We start from the raw sequence: 26065 nt of genomic DNA on the forward strand, positions 1-26065 counted from the left end.
TCAGTAGTTTAGGCGTGATTGAGTAACAGACAGACAGACAGAGTTACTTTCGCATTTATAATATTAGTATGGATCTAAGGTATGGATTTATAAATCTATTATTCTCTATGGTTGTTAAGGTACGCTATCTTCGGATTATTTTGCTATTGTAAATATATATTTTGTTATTTGTGTTTTATGTTTTCCTTGTAATAAAAAAAACTGATCACCATCAAAATTGTATCAAAGTATTTGCATTCCCATTTAATTTATAGACAACTATACAAATTATTCTTTGTTTCATTTCCCCTAATTATCTACGTGTTTGTCATTTAAACTTCAGCTGCCAAATTAGTAGAGACGAAGACTTTTTCAAGGTCTTCTTACAAACCCGAAACTACAAGGTATTTTAAATGTTAAATGCAATCGATTTTTTTAATTACTGAAGTGATCATTTTCATCACATTTTTTAATTATTAATTATTTAAGTCGCAACATACTTGATATATTTATTTAAAAGTGTTAGTTTCCTATGTTCACTGTACATTTTCACAATTTAGAATACCTACACAATTGCTCTACGTTAATTTTTATTTACCGTGCCACATTGTTTGCGCATTAGCATTACGCAAAATAACATATTTATATTCAAACAAAGCGTCATATTCTACAAAAACTGAAGTGAGATAACCGACTAAATGCAGTCCGCGCAAATAATAATCAGCGGCCTTGAAAGCGCTGACACATGCTGTTGATTTCAGATATTATGGTCTTACAGCGATTGAAGCGCTCTATTCAAGCCTTTATTCGATGGATAGTTTTTAGGGACGAAAATAATCCTTAGAAGAATAATTTAGTATTAAAAGTTGAATATTTCGTTGAGCTTTCAGCCAAAATTTACTCGTATTAAAAATATTGTTGGGTATGTGTTTTGTAAAACAAAAAAAATAGTTCTCCAAGAAAATAGCGCGCACTTCATAATTAAAAGCGAACCGCTGAAATGGGTTAAAACATTAGCGCGGAAAACGTCGAAAATGTTGGCAACTGGCAACAGATAGCTTGCAAGTAGACGGGGGTAATGCCCTCCCCACTCCATTGCAAGGCCACCCAGGGCCGCATTTGGTCCGTAGCCATGGTAATTGCGTGGGTGCGTTGCGATAGCTACGCCACCCCACCCTCCTGACCCTGCAGTGTTGTCGCTTATTTTCAAGCTCTTTTCAATCCGTCCGTGATCGCAGCGACTAAGTCTTCAAAGCCTATAGGTAGTTTGTTTTGGTTTTATCCGTTTTTAGCTATGATTTTTTAACAAGGTTCTTACTCCGGCTCGGTACATATTTCAAAATCTCACTCACTTTCGATTATAAGTGTGTAATGTTAATCTAGTAATTTTTCCTCGATAAAAAGAGAAACGTGGTTCGTATTATCAACGACACAATTTAAAATATCTCGAATTTATCTCTTGAAAGTGACGTAGACAAATGTGTATTAAGATCCCATTTCTAGGAAATATATCGACATTTCGTCGTAACAATTCTAAGAGAATGAGATGACTTACGTATATAATATATACGTAGTATGTAGTTAGGATTACGCAAGGAAAATTCCGCTGTAATTATTGTTGTGACTACGTCGGATTTATATATACTTGTATATTTTATTGAAATCGCTCATTAAATTATTAATAACAGGATGCATTACAAACTTTTTAAAACATATTTATTGCAATACATAGTGTTGATGGTGAAGTAGAAAATAAAAGGCCAGTCGCGTCGATGAATAAAAATGGAGGCTTTAATGCAGATTTGGCTATATAAAGTACAGAGAGAAAACTTTAGTTACATACGTGCGCTCAGGAGAGAGGAGGCCGAAGAACTGGACGAGTCACTGCCGCAGCAGTGGCTCGCCGCAGCTTTCACAGATAATGTTAAATTACAAAACAATCGCACATATTAAAAACAATGATCTAACATAGACAATATTGACTAATGTACATTAAAATAATTATTAAAAAAAATTAATCTTTTTGAATGGCGCGTCGCCAACACTCCCCACCCCAGTGCTGACTCAGCACTCCAACATAGGAATGGGAGCGACGCGCGACGCACATCTGCGCCACGTCCCTGTGCTCGTTCGCACTTCAACCAGTCTCACTCGCCCATCCTGGCCAGGAAGGATTCGGGTTACGCGGCCTTTCGGCCACGAATTTCTTGAAGAGTTCGGATCGACAACCAAAACCATATCTCCCACCTGCAACGGTTTGTCGCCGTCCTCCCACCACTTGGTTCTGGGGATGAGTGTAGGAAGGATCTCCTTCACCCATCGCCGCCAGAACATGTCTGTGAGCCGTTGTGCTACGCGCCACTGCTTACGCGAGTAACCATCTGAAGCTTGAAACTCACCTATGATTGGTAGATTGGACGACGAACCTAATAGAAAGTGATTTGGAGTCAGGCTTTCTACATCCTCAGCGTCAGTAGCAACGTACTTCAGCGGTCGACTATTAACTATGTTTTCAACTTCAGCCAGCAGCGTACTTAAAACCTCCTCCCGTGGTGCACGTTCACGCAAGACCACCTTTAAGGCGGTCTTGACACTTCGTATCAGCCTCTCCCATGCCCCACCCCAATGGGGGCTACCGGGAGGTATAAACGACCATTCGAACCCGTTATTGATACCTTCATTTTTCAGAGCTTCCGTATCCATGGACTGTATAGATCGTTGCAGCTCGGCATCAGCACCTCGCAGGTTAGTACCATTATCAGAGTACAGGTAGCGCGGCCAACCGCGTCTAGCAGCCATTCGTCTTAAAGCCATGATTAGTGAATCTGCAGTGAGAGATGGAACTATCTCTAGATGAACAGCGCGCACCGTCATACAGGTAAATAAAACCCCATACCTTTTCTCCCTTCGACGTCCCACTGTCACCTCCATTGGACCGAACAAGTCCAGTCCGCAATGAGTAAAAGGGCGCTGGTGATGCGCCACACGCGCCTCTGGTAAATCTCCCATACGTGGTGTAGACGGCTTGCACCTCCTTATCCTACACAGCATACATCTTGATGCTACAGATTTAACTGTTGACCTGAGTTTGAGTAGCCAATACCGTTGCCTTAACTCGTTCACCACGGTCTCTTGATTACCATGAGCTGCCTTAACATGGTAATGCCGAACAATTAATTTTGATATGGGATGCCGCCCGTCCAAAATAATAGGTCTTTTAACACTATGACTTACGTTAATCGCAGCGTCGATCCGTCCGCTGGCACGTAACAAATCATGTTCGTCTAAGTACGGTGATAACGTTAAAAGTCGGCTTGAGCGGCTAAGTGGCTTACTATTATTTAATGCGGCTATGTCCTCACCGAAGGATTCCAGTTGTGCGTGTCTTAAAAGTAAACGCTCCGCTCGCTCCATAATACTGCAATTTATTTCCCCGGGCAGCCCCTTGCATTTATCAATAAACAATAATACCATTGCAGTAGCCCGCTTCAACCGCAACCATGAAGAAAATCTTGATGGGTCAGGTACCGGTAAATTAAGTTGATCCCGTTCTAAAACATTTACACAAACGGACATCACATCCGCTGTGCTCATGTTTGACCTAATAATATCTTTCGGCCAATCACATTTGTTATCATATAAAAATGATGGCCCCGTATACCATTCATATTGTAACGACGCGTCGAATGACTCACGAGTCGCCAAGTCCGCAATGTTCATCTTAGTAGGTATATAATTCCATTCACTGACCTGTGATAACTCGTCGATCTCGCCCAAGCGATTCGCTTCAAACGTTTTATAAGAACGTGTGTTATTGCGAATCCAGTGAAGCACCGTGGTCGAGTCGCACCAAAAATACCTGCGCACAGGTTTCATCCTATGCTCTTTTAAAATAGTATTTGCTAGCCGTGCACCTAGCAATGCCGCTTGCAGTTCGGCCCTGGGTATTGTTAAGGGCTTTACAGGCATAACCTTACACTTACTTGCAATAAATGCTACATGAATTGAATTATTATATTCCCATCGCCAATAACCTACCGTACACATCGCCTTCGAGCTAGCATCACAAAACACATGCAACTGTAGGTTGCTATAGCCCGTAGCGTATGCAGTATGCGCTACGTCGTCGTAGCAATCCGTAGTACATTGCGTAGACGCACGCGATACGCTACGTGTTGGAAGTGAAGGGGATTGTGACGTCACCCCGGCCGATGACGAGGTGTCTTGCATCTCGCTTGCACTCGTAGGCGCCCTGTCTTTGTCGCACGTAGCTCGTACGACTCGCTTGTAGCACCTAGGTATACGTATGTCTTTAATTACCTTAAGTAGATGAAGCCATTGTTTCCATCGATGATAAATATCGTCGGGAATATTATCATCCCATCCGATATTTAATCGCCACGTATCTTGCAATATAATTCGCCCTTGTATTGTAAAAGGCATTAAAAAACCTAAGACATCGAAAATAGACATAATTACCTTTAACATTAAACGCTTCGTAGGCCTTTCTACACCTGAGATAATATTCTCAGGAATGCGTTTTAATGATATATCAAACCCTAATACATCCTTTTCGGGATACCAAATTAAACCCAAAGTCCGCTCGGAATCGGCTCCATATGTTTCACCGATTTTGAACCTTACTGCCGAGGGACCCAAGGTTTCTTTTGGTATGCTGTTTAAAACCGCGACGCTGTTGCTTGTGAAGTTTCTTATCTCGAAACCGCCTGACTTATGTATTTGTGTAATATTTCTTACCATTTCGATGGCCGTCGCTTCATCCGATAAACTATCTATGTAGTCGTCCATGTAGTGAGAGTTTCGGATGGCGTCTACTGCTGCTGGATACGTGGAAGAATACCGCTCAGCATTTTTATTTTTAATAAATTGAGCGATAAACGGCGAGCAGTTAGCTCCAAAAATAAGTGATGTCATTACATACGTTTTAACCCTTAAAGCTTTTCTGTCACTTTTTTAGTACATGTACTTATTGCCGTATAAATCTTGAACGTTCCAAAAAATCTAGAAAATTGACTACGTTGGAGAAAGTACGATAACAATCCTTTATTTTTCTCCTACATGCCAATTATAGAGAACATTTGATTCGTGTGCTAGGTGACTGTTGAATTTAGGGATTCCCGAAATATGTGATGGTTTGTGTTTCTGGTCAATAATAGCTTTAATGAAATAGTTTCCATGTTTTATTTCTATTGATTTGACTTTCAGGTGAGATAAACTGTTGTTTTTGCTCTAAAGATTATGAAATATTCAAATAATTCTATGACAAAATATTCGAAATATAGCTGGTCCGTTTTTTGGGACAGTACCGTAGATACAGGTAACTAAGAACCCATTGGCATGTCCCAAGAAACGGACGTTGCCATGATTCGTGCTTTAATAAAATATCACTTTTATGGGATTTTCTTGCTTAAGAGTCTTTAATTATAATATGTAGAATTATTTTTAATTAAGTTCAAAATGACGAATACAATTAAGATCAGTTAAATCTGTTGGGTCTACAATAGAACCGGGAGTTCCTCGACCTCCACATGCATTTCGTCTAAATGTCCTAATCATCGGCCAAATATCACTTCACATTTTAGAAAAACCATTATTATTTGTATTAAATGTATCCAAAGGTTGCTTGACACGAAATAATAAATGTTATTTAACATTCCACACAACTAAATAGTGTGATTGAGCTCGAGAGGGCTCAATTATCATTTGTTAGGTATTTAGTTAAAATTGAAGAATTTTTTGTTATAATAGATAGTGAAAATACTGTGTTACAATAAAACAATAAAATGCTACTTGAAATTGTTTACAATTGTGTTATATTAAGTGAATTTTATTTTTTTTCATTCTTATTTTATAAGCTGTATGACAGCGTTGTCCGTTTTTTGAGACAGCAATGAAGACGGGGTTCTTGGCAAAGGCCGTTTTAACGGACATCCTGAAAAACCTACTTACATAAAATTTGTTTTATTTTTTTCTTTACTATAGTATTTTTTAATCAATAACTATCACTAAAACCAATTCAGGTCATATCTGGGTACATTATTTCAGGGCTTGCCGTGTTAAGGGTTAATTTCTTCAGTCGGGTCGTTTCTCCATAAAAACTTCAAAGCCTGCTGATCTTCCTGTTTAATTTTAATTCTTAAAAACATATCTTTAATGTCACCTGTTACTGCAATATTATTTTCCCTAAAGCGCAGCATAATACCAAATAGTGATGACAAAAGATCCGGTCCTGTTAATAAATAATCATTTAAACAATTACCATTTACCTTACTAGCAGCATCGAATACCAAACGAAGTTTCTTCTTGTTGGGGTTATCAACCCCGAAGTGAGACAAATACCATGACCTTGGGGACGGCTGAATGACATCTGTTAATTCTTTTGCATAAGAATTATCTAATAAATGATTAACCCTTTCCCTGTACCTTACCGCGAAACCCAAATCTTTACACATTTTCTTTTCAATACCTTTATATCTCACAAGCGCTCCAGCGTAGGAGTCAGGTAAGTTGGTGATGTCGCTGCGCCATGGAAGACTCACGTGCCACCGGCCGTCCACCAGCTCAGCTGATTCCTCGAGTAGGGCGACCGCGCGAGCCTCGTCCGCGTGCTGACGCGGCTTAGTCATCACACCTAAGGAATCTAAAATAAAAGACCGTCGAACCTCCTCGTGAATCTCCCTCAGCAGGTATGCATCTTCACCAGCGCAGCCAGCATCAGCAGCAACAGAAATATGCAAGCTGGTTTCGGCGCTGGATGGCAAGCAGTTACGGGCCCCATATGGCCCCCTAGGAATAGAAGATTTCCCATGGACGCACCAGCCTAGAGGGGTAAGTGTAGCAGACGGCTCATTCAAATTTCCTATCTTAACCGCTAAAGGTAATAACAAATGATGGTTATCTTGACCAATTAAAATTTCGGGTTTCGAATCTACATTATATAAATATTTTTTTATTTCACATAAATGCGAACAACTTAGATCGTTTATAATAGATAATGACTGTAACGGTAAACATAAATTACTAACGCACCTCATCTTTACATTATGCACCTTATCGTCTAAACCCTTAAGGTCTACGTTTACATGTGTGTATTTGCAAACAATTTCATTATTGAACGCGCCTCGCACGCGCATTGTTTCCCGCCGGCCGTGTAGCCCGACGCGGGCCGCTAGATTAGAGTCTATAAGTGACACCGACGAACCGTCGTCTAATAACGCCGTGGTTTGCACTATACCGTTGGGACCGTGTACAGTTATGGGGACCACTTTTAGGAAAACTTTTGGGGAATCACTTGCTTTTATGTGTGTTATACTTTCGGTAACAGGCCTTATCTCGGGCTCACGCGGCACTTGCCCGAGACTAATCACTTCACTTGCACTCGCGACACTGTTGAGCGGATAATGAAGTAAGCGGTGATGCTCCCGGCCGCACCCGTCCTCGTCGCACACCGGCGCTGGGCATGTGTTCCTCTCGTGCTTGGATATGAGACATTTGTAACAGAGCCCATTGTTCTTTACATGCTGCCATCTAACTTTTTTCAGCGCCTTTTGAAATAATCTGCACTCTGTTAATATATGCGTATTTTTCTTGCAAAAACGACATATTTTATTATGTTTGTCGGACTGTATTAAAACTGTATGCGTTCTACTGTGCGCTTCTTGGCTTTTGTTTCTATTGGAATAATTACTGTCATTACGATAATTCAATAAATTACTTGAGGTGGTTGTTGTCTTTAACGCTTCACAGTGTAAAAATTCTGACAATACAACTAACCTTGCCTCACGCCCTTCCTTGATGCGGTTGTAGCTGTAGTCCGTCCATTTTCCAATTAGAACGGAAGGGAGCTTTGAAAGGATGCTGGAGACGATACTGAAGCCCTGAAGATGCTCCTGTCGCCCCACTGCTCGTACAGCTTCGACATAATTTTGAATTTTGATTGAAAATGCGACGATATAATTATAATAATCGTTTGGCAACGGTTGTAACTTCTGTATATCTCGTTGAATTCTTAAAATAATAACATCTGGGTTACCAAACTGTAACTCTAAAGTGGCCATTATCTTCGACGGTGACGTGGCACTTATGAACAATGATGCCACCGACTCTTTGGCGGCACCACGTAGGCATTTTCGCAGCCTCCATATGTTTTCTTTATCGGTGAATTTACATAAATTTGTTGATTCCTGATAAGCCTGCTTGAACAACAACCATTCCATTGGGTCACCTGAGAATTCTGGAAGATCCCGAGGCGTGCTCATCCGGCTGAGTAGGTTGCTGTTCGCCATGTTGCTGCAGCTTGCGGTGGTGAGGTCCCTAATTGCAGAAGCCAACTGGTGAATCGAATCAGGTGCCGCGGCCGGCAATGGCGGCGGCGCGGCTTGTTGCAGTGGGCCCGTAGTTATACCTTCGTTGGGGGCTCCCTGCCCGTCAGGTGCTTCGATGTGCTGGCTTTCCACCCATTCCTCCACGTGGCTGCGAACAGGCTCCCTGTTGAGTGAACTGCAGTATACCCTTTGTTCCTCCTCTTCGTCACTAAGTGCGGCCAAATCTGCTTCCAACGTTTTATTTATTAAATCTATTTCAATTGCCGCTTTCTTTTTTGCGGCATCTAATAATAGTTGTTTGCGCCGAGCTGACTTCGATGTGCTCGAAGCTTGAGAACCCCGGCTACTTTTTGCCGCCATTGCCACGTGCGACTCGACTGGTATTTTCTTATCTAAATTTATTGCTGGTTCAGATTTTATGCTCCCCACATGTAACCGCAGCAGAGAAGATTTTGCGGCAACCACGTGCCCTTCTTGGCTTGCCGCACCACGTGCTCTCGAACTGCGTGTCCCCTTTGGTGTGCGGAACATGATCCGGCTCGAAGGACCACTAATGTTGATGGTGAAGTAGAAAATAAAAGGCCAGTCGCGTCGATGAATAAAAATGGAGGCTTTAATGCAGATTTGGCTATATAAAGTACAGAGAGAAAACTTTAGTTACATACGTGCGCTCAGGAGAGAGGAGGCCGAAGAACTGGACGAGTCACTGCCGCAGCAGTGGCTCGCCGCAGCTTTCACAGATAATGTTAAATTACAAAACAATCGCACAGATTAAAAACAATGATCTAACATAGACAATATTGACTAATGTACATTAAAATAATTATTAAAAAAATTAATCTTTTTGAATGGCGCGTCGCCAACACATAGTTTAAATTTATTTTCAATAATATTTATTGGCAGATATCAATTTATTTTTACGGATATTATATCTTATTAATAAATTAAATATTTCCACCAAATTAAAGTGCTATTAGTCATAAGCCATAACTATTACTGACAGTAGTTCATATTTAACATCAGAAATAAATAAAAGCACGGTATCAAAAAATTTACCAACATTGTAAAGGACGTTCTGATTCAATATCATAACCATCGAAAATTCATTACTTAAAAAATCTCACAATTTAAAACATTTTACATTTTACGTATTGATTATCACAATTTTATATATTTACAATTTAATAGACAACTATAATTTAAATGGATAATAATAAATTAGAAATTAATTTACACACAAAATATATTTTCAAATCCGGCCCTGGCCGGGTGGAAATGTAAACGCCAAGTCGCAGCCCGGTATTTGTGATCGCGGGCCTCCACCCCCCGGCCCTCCCTTCCCAACAACTATTCAATCTGCTCCGATAATTCATATATTCGACATTTCGCTACCTACTCTTTGATCAGAGTACCTCCTACGGGTAAATTTAGAAAATCTGGGGCTGGACGGTGAGTACAATGGGTCTGACCGTAACTAGACTGGGTTTGATTAATTTTGAAAATTGAAATGAAAAAAATGTATATGATATGCTGATCACACGACTGATCAGATCAGTCTAGATTCTTAGAAAATATTATGTACCTACTAAGTACAACTTCTGAAAAATCGAAAAGATTCGGAACTAACCCTAGATTCTTAGGAAGTAGTTATGTACTAAGTAGGTACAAAAAAAAACAAAAAGTGTAAAAATAAGAAATTCTTTTGTCCAATATCCAGCAAGATTCGGGACAAATAATATGTCATGTGTCATGATTAGGGTTGCCAGGCCATAAAATGCAAAGGCCGGACTGCGCACTATATAAGGCCGGACATTTTAGCCTAAAAGCCGAACATGTTTTTTTTATTGCCAAACATAATGTTTTTACAGCTGGGCTGTTGAAAAAAGTATTTATACGTGGTGAAAAGTGAGGATATTCGATATTTATTAAAAGATGGACATAATATTTATAATAAAAAAACTCGTTTACGAATTTGAAATGTTTATTAAGTTACACTATTACAGTTTTACTTACAAATGGATCATCAGTCTTTTGTAGATAATTAAATATTATTAAAACTAAAAAACAAATGAATATAGCTCTCTTTTGGCATTCTTAATACTATAAACTAAAAAATATAATAAAACAAATAAAAATAATCATTCTTCTGGAAAGTAACAAAAAGATAATATTAATTTTACGGCTAGGTAAGAATTTACTTTATAGTAGGTATTTATAGAACAATTTAAAATCTTTAAAAAATAACAAAATCTAGTTATACTTATATTTGGCACTTGCACCTACTTTGTCAAGAATTTCGTTTTCCTTAGAAATCATATCGTAATCGCGAATCGCGGGCCGGAAGATAGTTTGCTCTCCGCTCGCCCTTGTCCGTTCAGGTCGGGCGCTCGTCCGCCCATCGTCGTACGAATCGCCACTCTGACAAAAAGCCTGACAAAAGCCGGACAGGCCAAACACGTACATATTTGGCCGGACGCGACTGCAAAAAGCCTAACATGTCCGGCTAAAGCCGGACACCTGGCAAGCCTAGTCATGATATATTAATTTTCGATATTTTAATTTTCTGAAAACACCTGCTATAAAAGTTTTATGGAGTCAAAATGTTATTTTTAATATGGTATACCTGGTTATTAATTAAGTGTTATTTAGATTTAAGATTAAACATTTTGCAGCTTTACTTTCTGGCATGTTACCACGCTAAAAAAGTCATACTAAATTTTATTGGACTGGTTTTTTGAAAGAAATGGTTTAACCGTAAAAGTGTATAAAAGAATTTCTCATTTATCATATTATTAATGTGGATAATCCGAATTTTCCGTATGACTTCACTTCACTCAGTGTTTAATAAAAATACCTAAATAGATCTTAAAAGTTCCAACAAACAAAACACCACAAAGAGTCAAGAAAGCCCTCTAGCAATGTACTAAAAGTTTCTAAACTTGTAGATTATTGTTAGGTCCCTAATTTGGTAAAGCCCTTATATTATTTAGTACATTTTTTCGCGAAATGAATATTTTTTTCATACAAGGGTTTCACAGGTACAAATTACAGCCACTTGTAATTTTATATTGATTGGTAGTAAAATACGTACCTAGTTAATTGTGCTACAGGCAAAAACCTTATAATTATGCTGCCTTAAACCATTTATATCCTTTTTATGTTTTTATGTTTATGTATTATCTACTCGTTCTATATTCTTTTAGCAGTACCAGAAAGTATAAATACAGGGTGTCCCACTATTGGTATACTAAGCGCGAAGGGACTAGTAGTTTTGCATACACTGATAACGTAAAAAATACTTAACAAAATTACGTCAAAAATTTTTTGCTTAATTTTTCCTGAAACTCCATGTTTTCTTCTCTAGCTTCGCGCAGCCCGCATATACCACTTCGCTAATGTGAGCATTTTGTCTATGAAAACATAATCTTAAACGATAGCTCATGTGCTGGTGGCAAAGTTGGGCGGGTTGCTTGTTAGGGGTGTACAGTGTACACATAGAGTTTTAAGAATTCATCTATTTGAAAAAAATGCCTCTGGAATTTTGTAAGTATTTTTTACAAACTCAGCGTATGCAAAACTATAACTTGCTATGCGCTTATTATACCAACAGTGGGACACCCTGTATTTATACTTTCTGGTACTGCTAAAATAATATAGAAGACGACTTAATTAATATGTTTGCTTATATCAACTGAGCATCTGTAGGATTGATAAGATTTTAAGAATATATTAAAATAGTTCAATACGTTACAACTATAGCAAATATGTATTGAATTCTGAGTAGATTTCCATAAGCGGAGGTGAAGAGTAGACGTAATCAGGGCTCGGTAAAGGGATGGTTGCTATGGCAACGTTTAGCGCTCAATTAAGCCTATTGATTATAGGATGTTTAAAACTGATTATAATTCCAGCATTTGTGTTATCTCTATGATTAATAATTGATATTATTAACCTAGTAAGACGAATGATATGTAGCAATGATATAAGCGAGAAAAAGAATACTAATTGTGTTCTGAATTGAGAAATACAAATTCAAAAGGGGTGTACGTACTTGATAAAATGAATAATTGAAATTTTTAATATAAAAGAAATAACAACGAATTTCCACCCTTCTACGTCTCTATACAACACTTCTAAAGAAGTTTTGATACAATTTTCGTTGCAAATTAATTATACTTTTTATGGGTTGTTCTAACGTCGCGGTAGTAATGAGCATACCTAACATTTTGTATGGGTTCCCTTCATTTTGTGAAAGAAAATGTTCTGCCCAAAATTATTTGTTGCGAACTTTTAAATCGTCGGGATTGTGTGGAAGTAAGAAAGACGTTTTGTTACGAATTTCGACACATACCTTCAATCTAACTTGTTAAGTTCCTTCGGGATCTAGAACTGACAAAAGTGTCTGTACTGAAATGTAAGTTATTCCTTTGTTTTTCCATTGTCAACTTTTTGGGGCAATTTAGTTGTGGAATAGAGAGGATTTTCCGTAAAGGAAATATAGGAGCCAATAGGAGAGCAACAGGCGATGAAGGCATGATTAAAAACAACAGTAACTTTATTGCAATTATTTCCTAAATGTTAATTGATGATGATGTATGAAGATATAGCGACATGTACGATTGAATTTTCCTTACAGTAAACGTTGCAGAAAATGTACCAAATAAAACAAGGAAAGATTTTTTATAAAACTCGAAACACGAGCAAATTTTTTGAGTCAATTAACAATTACGTAACATATGAAAATATAAATTTCGTACACCATTATTGTTGCTGATTTATTCAAATCGAGTAATTTACCTAAACATATTTCCTGATTCACAAAAGAGTATGTTATCAAAATTCATATCAACGATAAGACGTGCTGTCATTACTTCCTCGTTGCTTTACTTCTATGGGATTTGTTTCTATGCCAGATAAATCAGTACCTGACCTTTAAGAACCATGACCGTCACGATGGTATCGAGTTTGTTATGTAACAAATTCATCTTTTCTGTGACATTGACTAATAAGGCACGCGCTCCATTATGCTAGGAAATATATGGTAGTTTTCCGACTATTTGAAAAACTGATATGTGTGATGATTTCATTTGGTGTCTTGATCAGTGGTATTTAATTTTTTAATGTTTAAAAAATAAAAAATATACCGAATACCAAAGTTAGGTCTAAAGCATGATAGCATCGTAGACAGTAAATTTACAAAAAATAGCTTTTGAGAAGATTTTCTTATAAATGGTTTTAATCCTGGCTTTATTTATTACTATTAAGGCTTTTACATGCGCTAATAACCTTGACCATACTTGACGGATCTCAAACCTCTCCCGCTGCACCTTCTTTTTTCCTCGCATTTTGTATTTAAAAAGATACTAATCAGTGAAATAAAATATCCTCGTCAGGGACTGTTGTGTAACTGATAATTTATTAAACATAAAATTTTCAGAGCTCTAAGTCAGCAGGTTACGAAGTTTATAGAGTATTTGCGGAAAAATCGATGACCACGGCACATTTTTTTTCTAGAAATCTATTAACTTTGGAAAAAATTCCTCGCGAGCAATTAAAGATCAAAGACCATCCTATTTTATATATTTTTTTCGGTATTGTGCTTTATTTTGTACCAGACTTTATAGAGGTTGAACATAGTCGAAATTGCCGGGTAGCGCCTTAATCAAACTGCAATCAAAACTGAAGTATCAGATGATCTGTAATAATCACTATACTAGAGTTAAGAAAGAGTTAAGAAAGAGTTAAGAATTGATAACTTTATTATGGAAGTATTTTGTAATAACGTGCGTGAACCTAGTCTGAAAATTGACGATCTCACCATATGCAGCGTCATCCTATATTATTGCATTTGCGCTGACAAAGTATTTTTCACCAGTGACTTGTTCCTTATTTTCTTCGTTGTTGTTTTTTGCGAATTGCGTACATAATATTTTATGTGTTATTTACTTGTTAACCTTCCTGATACAGTACCTCAGTAAGTGTTTTTATTGTTTCATTTGTACTATCCAGGAAAAGTTAAGGGAGCAATTGCATTTTATTTACTGGATATTTTGCAAATAACAAAAGAGTATTTGAAAATCTTTTCTCAATTCAATCCCAACATATTAGAAAGATTGCTATATCTTTCGATTCTAATAAGAAAAAAAAAACTTGTGGCACTCGAGAACTGCCGCGGTAAAGCTATTGCATGTAACATCGCTGTGCCGGTTGGAGTGGGGGGCGTTAGGTTTTTTCGTTACGGAATTTTTACATTCGGTGGCCGCGCTCAAGGCCCGCGATAGAAACTATGCAATAGCTTAATAAAGACGTTTTGTCAACAATTTTGTAGCAGGTGCAGATAGATTTAGTTTACCCTTAAAAATCAAAGCTATTTTTCCGTCACCACCATCAAAGCTACACTAAAGTCTTATTCATTAGATATACTGTATTACATATATCGCTTTATAGCCTGTCTCATCATAGTGCTACAGGCCTATAAGTTATAAAAAAAGAATTCGTGTTTTACGAGCCAGTCATCATGCAGGGTATAGAAGTTTTGATTACGAATTGTTCGAGTACATACTATCGTCATCAATGAATACAGAAATTGTTATGCCTTAATTTGCACTTTGTTACATGGCGTGTGAAAAAATCTATTGCAAATTAAATTTCAGTCTACGGACGCCTGTTGAAGACTGAAGTAGGTACCTATTTTATAGGCAGTGTACAATAATTATAGTGTTTTGAATTTCACAAATTAAAAGCTAGATATATCTTGATACACTATCATCAAGTCGATTATAGAATAATAGGGTAGTGAAACTTTTCGATTTCAATTTTACCATCGATCTATAAAAACGACCTGCAATACTATGACGTCACTCCACTATATCTAAACTATTTAATAATATTGTTTTGAACACGCGTTAGTAATTAAAGACTCGATCATAAGTAGGTGTTTATAGGAAGCGTTGTTAATATTATGCAATTGGTCGGTTAGCGATGACGTCAGCTTCTCAGGAGGTGGTGGGTTCACGGACACATTCCAAGTTCATTTTATATCGTTTAGTTGTAGGCATATATATCTCCATTCATTGCTACTTGCGCGATGTTGTCGTTTTTTCTGCGTTCTAGCTTTTTTAGAGCCATCTGCATTTAAATTTTGTGTAATAAACACAGTTTTTTCTAGGTTCTTTTAAAATGTCCATATCTGCATTTAACAATAAATCTACTTATTTTGTATAGTTTCAAATAAAGTTTTGCTCTGTTTGGTTTTTGATGTGTTTTAAGCATCGGCGGTATGTAGGCGTTGTCTCTGTAAGCCCTTCTCAAGGGCCTAGTGGAAATATTTTAGTTATCGATTTTATCTGAATTGTTGTGAACTGTCTCACTGGAGTTAAATTACTTTTTTGTTTTAATTTTATTGAATTGTAGAATATTTAAGTTCTCATCATAATTATTTTCGACGAATTTAAAAGAAATATTTTATGTTATGCTTTTGTTTAGAATATTAAATAATTTTAATTTAAACGAGATATTGGATTAGAACTAAACATGCATGCTATTGAAAATAATCATATTTACGAGTGTAACGATAACACTTGAGTTCAAAAATTGTTTACATGAATTAGATAAGATTTGAATAATTATTAGCATTCAATTGGTATAGTTACTTAGAAAAAACACAATTTATATAAACCCGCCTAATGTTTTATGTATGTAGGTACATGTATGTATACAAAATACATACGTGTGCTGCATGAGGTTTTATTTTTATGTTCTTTGTAAGTTTTTTAGCGTAAATAAAAGAGGTTTGTAAACCATTAGGTAATAAATCAGGTGATTCGTAATTCGTATCTATGTTGTATATAAATAAGTTCTCCCAGAAAGTTCTTAGCTACTAGTTTCAGTAACTCAGATGTTACTTTAATCGTAGCATCCTTATTTCTAATCATTTCAATTAAAATATATTTTTTTAATTTTACGTTTTCTTTTCCTTACCCAATTCTCACTTCCCCTTTTCCCTTTGTCAATCCTTTCCTGATCCCTTAGTCTTTAAAAGGAGGTAACGCATTTTCAGAAGCCCTGAATATGGGCGCAAATCTGTATGGACGTTGGTGATCGCTTATTTTTAATAATTTTGTTTTTAAAATAAATATTATCTATATTAATTTTTATTTTATTATCAAAACAACGGGTAGTAAAATAATAATTAGATTTACAAAAATGATTAGATTTTATTTATTTTAAAGTAGGTATAGTATTATGTGGTGTTATGATCTCATAGTAAAATTTTTGTCTCATACCAACTACAACAATGTGACAACAATTGCCTACCAAATCTTTGTATTTTGACGAGATTTTTACAGCGTTTAAACTTTTAGTGCATTTTTGTTCTGAATAAATCACGAAGTATCATATGCAATTCATTAAATACATGTGATACTTTTCAAGACAAAAAGCTACTCACTAAAACCATACTGTACGTCTTAATTTGTTTGAGTTACGATAAATTATTGGATGCTCAAATGAATTTGCTTGTAAAGACCTGACGGAATGACTAATAGATTGGTCAAACCCAAAGCTAGATAATTTCAAATTTGCAACTGGAATTCCTACCATATCTATACATATATAATAAATCTGTAGAAGGGTCAATTCTGTACATTGAAAATATTGAAGAAATAAATAGCAGGGGGTGTTACTGGATCGATACCAAACCCAAATATGTGATTAAAAAAATTTTTGTCTGTCTGTCTGTCTGTCTGTATGTGAAGACATCACGTGAAAACTACCGGTTCGATTTCGATGAAACTTGGTATAATTATACCTTATTATCCTGGGCGTAAAATAGGATACTTTTTATCCTGAAAAAATACGTAGAAAAAAATTAGTCTTAATTTTTCAGTTTTATCCATAGACGTTGTTCTGTAGAACCGCGAACACACGTTGCGTATTATTATAGGCCTAGCCGTATTTGGGTCCAATAGATATTTATAAGATGTCATTGTCAGAGTTACTCAAAATGGAGAAATAAACCATCCACGCGAAGACCGACATCCGCGCGGACGGAGTCGCGGGCGGAAGCTAGTCTAAAATATTAGTAGATACCTATTTGAAGTAGACGATTTCTTAAACTTAAATAAACATTGTTATTCAGAGTAAATAATATCTTTTGTATGTTCGATATTATCTAGAACTTACCTGTTAATGAAATACTGATTTGCCTTATTTCCCAGGGAGATATGTGATTTCCTCCTTCATCCGAAAAAGGATCAGTTTATCTATTCTAGTTACCTACCTATGAGAAAATTAACTATTTTCGGTTGGCAAAAATTTAAAATACTTAATATATGAAAATGAAATAAATACCACCTATTCACTTTTCTTATAACAGTCCTCATATGAAATCCAAAAGACGTTATTTCCTCTACGTATGTCCATTGTCCATGCCAAATTTAATCTATCCCACTTTTTACACATGAACACATTTAGCAAGCAAATTAAATACTACCTCCCGTGAAGAAACCAACCAATAACATCAACTATAAAGTACAGTTCTATATATTATGTACCTTATTTGTTAATTTTATACATAGGCAGCGCGGATGGCACAAATTGATATTCATATGCCGTCCTGAAGCCGGTGGTTTTGACGTTACGTTGTGGTTTATAAAATCAGCAATGCTTCTATGAACGCCATGCGATTTGTGACTTGAAAATGTGCTGCATAGCTTTATGTGGCTTTAAACAAACTGACCTGAACGTAATATCACAGTATTACAATACATATAATATTGTAATACTGTGGTAATATGAAGTTCTACAAACGTAATAATATAATGACGTTCTGCAAATGTCTTGGGCGAGGTATTTATTGATGCTTTATTTTCATCTTAGATGACTGTTATTTAAATAATAAACAAAGTATGTAATAACAACTAATTTTGAAGTTTACGGCTTAGATGTAAATTTTCATTTTATAAAAAAAAATTAACAAAAAATTAATCAAGGTGGCTTTTATTTTTTAATACTTTAATAACAGAATTAATTCTAATAATTGGCATTCGAATAACGTGATGTTAACAAATGTCCTGATACTCATACTTACGTGTATGTTTCTAATAAAAGGGAGATAGCAAGAAGAATTTTACTACAAATATTGCGTCACTATTTCCTTTATTAGTAATTTAAATTACATTTATTATCGCTGTAGGCGCTGTAGGCTGTAGCTAAGGGACAAGGTTAAGTATCACACATAGGTAGGTAAGTAGGTACACTTTACCTATGTGTTTATAATAATATAGTTATATGGTACAAAATCAATAAAAATATGTACATATATTCAAGTGTTTAAAGATATTTTACATGGTTATCAATGTAAAATGTGAATCGTGTTATTTAAGGTTAACATCTTGTTTATATTTTTCACAATTATAAATGTAAATAAAATGTACTCTTACACGTACCTATTTGTAGTACGAATTGTTTATATAATTTTCAGCAACTACTTCTTGTTTTATGGACCTATATTTGTAATAACATCACAAAATAATCTATGTAGTTTAATCTTTTTAACGGTTTAATTCATCGAAATGGATATAACTAATATGTAATTTTATAAAATAACACATCTAAGTTCTGCATAAGTAGGTATATTCATATTTGCTAAATGCTAGGACAAGAACAAAACATTTGAAATATGCGATCCAATTTCCTTGTAATAAATATTACACGTGTTGCTATGTTGTATAATATTATTATGTTTATGTAAAAAAATATTATTTTCGTAAGTGTTTAACAATCGTGTGGGCCGAATAAAATAACGTAAGTATCAGTGTTGCCGGATACCAATTTTTCAATATAATTCTTTATTTTACTGAAAACAGGCTGTAAATCTACACAAAATGAAGTATGAAGTAAACATACTAGCAACGTACACACCGAAGGTCGAGGCCATGATGTCATAATAGATTTCTTCGCACATTTGTTTTTCAAGAGCTGCAAGTTTTAGCTGTGGTAGGTATATCGCGGAAGCCGAGAATTTTCCTACATGCATGTGTGAGTAGACTCGTGCAACTAGCTAGCCGAGGTCGCCCACATTTGATCTGCAAATTCGTGCGCTAAGGTCACTGTCCGCTTCCAGGGTCGCACGCCCAATTTTTGCTTGTTAATTATAAAAATAATGCGTTGTATAATGCTATTTATATCTCCCTCGCACTACTCGCAATCCAATAAGTCCGTCGCTACGATACCAGCGCTGCGAACGCACACATAGGCAACGACTAGAAAAATACATCCACGAATTTCGGCTATCGTGTGCGTGTGTGCGTGAATGACGTTATCGTACAATGCGATTACAGGGACGAATCAGAATATTTCCTATTACGTTTTCGATGTTGCGGGAAATTGGTTAAATAGTTTATTTTGGCACGGTTGATTAATTAAATGTTGGGCGTGACGTATTGTTGAATACAGTAGCTATTAAATAAGATGCAAAAAGTTTTGGAAAAGGTTGTTTTTTGGGTGTGGGAGGTGTTTGTAAATTGGAAGTGCATTAGATATAGTGGAGGTTAGGATTCGTGCCTGCGCTTACACGTGCCGCGATCGCGAGGTCCCTGGATGCGATCTTTGGCAGTCATTGTATGCAGGCATGTATTTGCGCACCGGCCCCCGGCGCCCGCGCCCCGCCCGCGCTCCGCCAAATGTTTTGTACTGCACGCATAGCTGATACATTTCGTAGGCCGATTACAACCTTCAATCTTTATGTATATTTACAGTAACGATATTGGTAGTTAGTAGATTAAATGCGTTTTATTTTTTGTTTGTTGGACGTTTTTAATGTAATGTAATGTAAATACTAAATAAATATCGCAGTTTGTGAAAATTGTAGTATTATTCAAATATGAATATACGATGTACTGTGTACATTATGTTCTTTACATATTGGTTATCTATATCCTTAGATTACAATCTAAGTATATCATAGAAAATATTAAAATATCCTGGTTGCTACTAATGATTATTAGAAACATGGAAACGTCATGGTTTTATAGAGTGGATGGATGGATGGATGTTTGTATGTGTAACTCTTTCTCGCAAAAGCCACCTTGATACTTGACAGGGCTGTTCCTCAAGTACCTACAAGGAAAGCATTTTTAAGATAAACTATTAATAGAAAGACATACCTTTGTCCGTGGTTTCGTTCGTGGGTACAACCGCGCGGCAAGGCTAGTTCTTGTTACACATATGACATAATATATTTAAATTTTTTTGAATAATTTGTAAACTTGTGATAAGTAGGTATAATAGATATTAATTTAGTTTTATATGGGATTAAATCCAAAATTTTCCTTAATTAATATTCAATTACATGGCCGTGTAGGCCGCCAACGCATTTAAAAGACAAATTGGCGAATTCGGTTATTTGCATAGCGAGTAGGTACTCTACGATAATGCTATTGCAAACACGCGGTTTCACTTGCAGTTTCTGTTTTTATACCTATACCTAAAGAAAAATATTACGATAATTATTATATTCGGATTTCGGTAATTGTAAGGATATCTCAATCAAAAATTGATTGATTGATTGAAAAATGGAAATTATCAACCGACTTCCAAAAAGGAGGAATTTCTTAATTTGACTGTATTCTTTTATTTTTGATACCTCAAAACTTTCGACGCCACGTCTGCCTTTCGGTTGCTCTCATAAAAATTGTTTCCAGTTCTATTATTTTTAAATGCGGTTTAGTTTTAAAAATAAATATTACAGAAACTTATTTGTACTTATATTTTATTATTTTACGATAAGTGGCGTTATTCAGAACCTTATCTATGCTTAATGATGTCTTCCTCAAAAATAAAAATAATAGGAGGTAGTTAGAAATATATTTTTTTGAAATACCGTCCGCGCGTCGCTGAGATGTATCAACAGTTTACTGATTACTCGCGACTACATACCTACTCACTATTTAGTGCTCGTTGAGTTAAAATATAATGAATAAATCGCGTTTTAAACCCGTCAAAAGTTTAGTATGTTCATTCGAAAATACTAACGTGAAGTTTTGTAATTATTTAGTAATCTGAGGTTTTAGTATCAACTTCGATCAGTGAAAAATTTTAAGGTAAGTAGTTATAATAACTTTTTTATTACGTTTTAAAACAAAAAAACGATATAGCATTTTGTATAATAAATATATTATAATATATTATACAAAATGCAATATTGATCACTAAACTTAATTATTTTTCATAGAATAATTAATTAATAATTTGATTAAAAAGTTACACTACTGTATGAACAATCTATAGATTTCAAAATACAGGGAAATACTACTACATTTTGTTGCATATAAATTATTTATATTCATGCTTAAGCTTAACCAATTTACTGACTTACTGACTTCTTACAAACTTCAACTTCAAAAAATATTACGAAAAGTTAAATGGTAGAATCAACACAAAGGAAAATTTCAAATCAAATGTGTTTTCTCGACCTATTCTCTGAATGTTCCAAAAATGCATTCTTCGTCAGTACCTTTTGATTTACTGCGCAGTAATAAAATTGTTCTTGGAGCAAGAAAAACTGCGAAAATTTCCATGAATTCTGTTTTCTTGTATGTTGGTCGAAATGTTAGACATTGGTTGCAGTAATAATACCTTATTAATCTGCTAATATTATAAATGCGATGAGTTTATGAGGATGGATGTGTGTGTTACAGTGTGTATGTTTGTTAATCTTTCACGCAAATACTACTGAACCTATTACAATGAAATTAGCACATTTAGAGGGTAACTTGGATTAACACATAGGATAAGTTTTATCCCGGAAATCCCACGGGAACGGGAACTATGCAGGATATTCTTTAAAACGCGGGCGAAGCCGCGGGCGGAAAGCTAGTACATAAACCAAAAACTTATCTGAATAGATTTAAAAGTAGCTGAAAATAAAGCCACTATGGTATAAAATAGTAAACACTTCATGAACTTAGCAGTCCTGGGTTCTATTTCTGATTGAAATTTAAAATCATGTTCTCGCAAACCAAAAAGCTATGGTCTATAAGAACGCAGATGATCATCCTCAGGTTGACACAGAACTTCATATTAAAAAAATGTATCGAATAAAATATATATTTTACTAGCTGCTCCGCGCGGTTTCACCCCCGTGGCTCCACCCCTGTTGGTCGTAGCGTGATGATATATAGCCTATAACCTTCCTCGATAAATGGGCTATCTAACACCGAAAGAATTTTTCAAATCGGACCAGTAGTTCCCGAGATTAGCGCGTTCAAACAAACAAACAAACAAACTCTTCAGCTTTGTGCGGCTCTAGCTTCAAGGGCTCAAGGCCAAATCGGCTCGAAAGTGAAAAGTCTCTATATAATACGATGGATATGATATGGGTTGGCTCTTTTAGAATCCCCTGCGTCCCAAGAAGGTAAACAATATACTTCCAATATATAAAAAGTATACCTTCAAATACTATCAAAGGAATATAAGGACTTAAACCTATAAGTACTTACGTAACTTGAACTTAAATTGGTTCGCATATCGTCTAAAAAATAATCAACATACACAGTTATAGCAAATCCTACTATAATATTTGAAACTAATAGATCACTAGATGGTGAATTGGTGACGGACAGGATGATCATTTGTTACTCTTTCAACGAATAAATTGCTCGACGGATTTGGATAACATTAATGTAAGGTTATAGGTACATAAGAATAACACATGAGCTATAGAGCTACTAGCGGTCCGCCCCGGCTTCGCCCATGGTACCTGGTACATGTTTAAATTATCCTATCTCTCAAGTTGGATCGAACTACACATGGTGTGCGAATTTTATTATAATCGGTTAAGTGGTTTAGGAGTCCATTGAGGACAAACATTGTGACACGAGATTTATATATATTAAGATTTACGTATTCTTAAATTGCAATACCCCTCCCTCGCCCCCCCGAAATCTTGCTTAAATCAAGATCATGACAAAGCACATTTAATTCTCTCAATCTACGAATAGGCTTCATGCACACCAATTTAGTAGCGTAAATAAATCTTTAAATTATGTCTGTGTTAATTATAACATTTGATAGACCAAGCAATTTTAAACATTGGGAAGTGGTGAATAATTTGAAGTCGTGACAATCTGGTTACTCTCCTAGATCTGTAAAATGTAAAGATAGCAGATTTTATTTTTACTGTATTTTATTTATATAAACCACAAGAATTTTAACGAATTCTAGTGACTCTATTGACATGAGAACATTTTTAAAGGCGTTATTATACTTGGCGTTATATTATCTTAAACTTAGTTATAATATTAATGCGTTTTTAATTTATCACAGACATTATCACTATTAAATTAGTTATCTTTAGATAAATGTTATTGTTTATAACAATTGCTTGAAAATACGAATGTCTTCCTATTTCCTATATAGAAATGTATTTAGATAAAAATGTTACTAAATATTATTTAATTTGCAAATTAATATATTTCTAACAGTACTTGTACTGATATTTTTTGTACGTAATAATTGGATTGGACTTGGAATTGTTTAAATTTGTAGAAAATTAGGAATGTTTCAATATTTTGACGTTTATACTAGCTCTAGTCCGCGGTTTTAACCCTTAACTAGAGTCGTGGGTCCAATGGACCCAGGTTGAGTTTTTAAAGTCTCGTTTACTCCACGGCACTTACCGCAGAACCTCCCACTGCTCAGTACCTTCCTATAGTACGCCGGAGCGTATCCTGTGAGACAGACGTGTTCGGCTCGGTACTCCTTAGGTAGGTACTGACCTTTACAGGGGTCCACTGGACCCACGACTATAGATACGTATCTTTTTTATTTTCGTTATTAAATTTATTATTGTATTTTTATTTAGTTTATCGCTATGTAGAATCCCAGAAGTATATGTGTTGATAACGAAGAGATGTTAGAACAATGGTTAAATGAAGAATTGTTAAGAAATGATGAAGACTCCGATGAAAACTCAACACCTACCCGTATTGCAGAAACTAAATCAGATAATGAGTTTTCCGATGATGATGTAGATTTTGTTGTTAGATAAAAATAAAAGGAAGCGATGTTCATTCAGTTTGCCTGGCAAAAGAGCAAAAACTGTACATTTATGCACTAAATGCAGGGAGCCCATATGCATATATCTTGCACGTAATTAGGGATTGCTATTTTTTTATATATAAGAGTTTTTAGTTTGTTTTTGTTTTTTCTAGGAAGCAACATACTTTTTTTAGTTAGATAAAAAAAATGATTTAAAAAAAATAAAAATTTCGTTGAGATTTTTAATTTTTGTAAGACGCCTTTTTGTTGTATAAGAAAACAACGACTGATTTTATAAGTGAAATTATGTTAAGTAAATCAAAGTTCTAATTGTTGATTTTTATAATATATATTCTTCATAAACTAAAATATCATATTTTATTTAAATTTACATAAATAAATGCATAAATAAGTAATTATGACCATTTAAAAATACATGGGTCTAATGGACCCACGACTATACACACGTAACAATTGTTCACGACTCTAGTTAAGGGTTAACGCAATTACCAAGCTTCCTATTAGTCTTAGCGTGATGATATGCGTTCTTTTGCCTTCCTCAGTAAATAGAAATATATATAACACTGAAATATTTTTTTATATCAGACCCATGTTTCCTGAGATTAGCATGTTCAAACAAACAAACTCTTCAGCTTTGTAATATAAGCATAGCTTAACAAAATAACACGACTATCACAACGACCTAACCTATTAAAACCTATAAAGCCGTTTTAAATCCTTTCGTACGTCATGCAAAAAACATCTCAACTATGAATGCAAATAAATAAAGTTAAAAGAAACGCATCGTTTGACCCATTTATCGAGTTTCTATTTCAGAAAGGAGCACAACAGCTGCAGTAGTTTTCAGACAATATTATGACCTGGTTTCTAAACGGGCCTCTTTTGTGATCGATAGGCGGTTTAATAAAACATTCATGCGGTTTGGAATACCTAAGACACTATACTGTGGTACAAATACTAAGTATCTAGTATCTACTCTTAACTACATAGTATAAAACAAAGTCGCTTTCTTTGTCCCTATGTCCTATGTATCCTTAAATCTTTGAAACTACGCAATGGATTTTGATGCGGTTTTTTTAATAGATAGAGTGATTCAAGGGGAGGTTCTAGTATACGGGGTGTCCCACTGTTGGTATACTAAGCTCAAAGGAGGTTATAGTTTTGCATACGCTGAGTACGTAAAAAATACTTAACTTAATAAAATTCCAGACGCATTTTTTTATAGATGAATTCTTAAAACTCTATATATACATCCTTAACAAGCAACCCGCCCAACTTTGCCACCAGCACGTGAGCTATCGTTTAAGATTATGTTTTCATAGACAAAATGCTCACATTAGCGAAGCTTTATATGCTGGCTGAGCGAAGCTTGAGAAGAGAACATGGATTTTCAAGAAAAATTTGGCAAAATTTTTTTGATGTAATTTTGTTGTTTAAGTATTTTTTTTCATGATCAGTGCATGCAAAACTACAAGTCTCTTCGCGCTTAGTATACCGATAGTGGGCTGTGGGACACCCTGTATAATTTATTAGGTTTTACCCGTTTTAGACAAAGCAGGCAAAGCCGCGGGCGGAAAGCTAGTTAAAAATAAAATAATCTCTTCTAAATAAGCAATTTGCGTGATAAATCATCGCTATAGCAAACATCAATGTTCTTAAATTTTATTGTGATTTGTGAT

General features: G+C 35.5%; 1 protein-coding gene across 1 annotated transcript; it reads right to left on the bottom strand.

Moving 5' to 3' along the window:
• Window positions 1-2043: 2043 nt before the first annotated feature.
• On the bottom strand, window positions 2044-3948 carry LOC149910119 (uncharacterized). Its single transcript, XM_090109032.1, has one exon. The coding sequence runs from the start codon at window positions 3946-3948 to the stop codon at window positions 2044-2046; it is 1905 nt and encodes a 634-aa protein (XP_089965158.1).
• Window positions 3949-26065: the final 22117 nt, after the last annotated feature.

This window comes from Colias eurytheme, chromosome 2 (assembly GCF_061535395.1).
Source record: "Colias eurytheme isolate Ceu_HAF_F1 chromosome 2, ilColEury1 Martin Lab GWU primary, whole genome shotgun sequence".
NCBI lineage: Eukaryota > Metazoa > Arthropoda > Insecta > Lepidoptera > Pieridae > Colias > Colias eurytheme.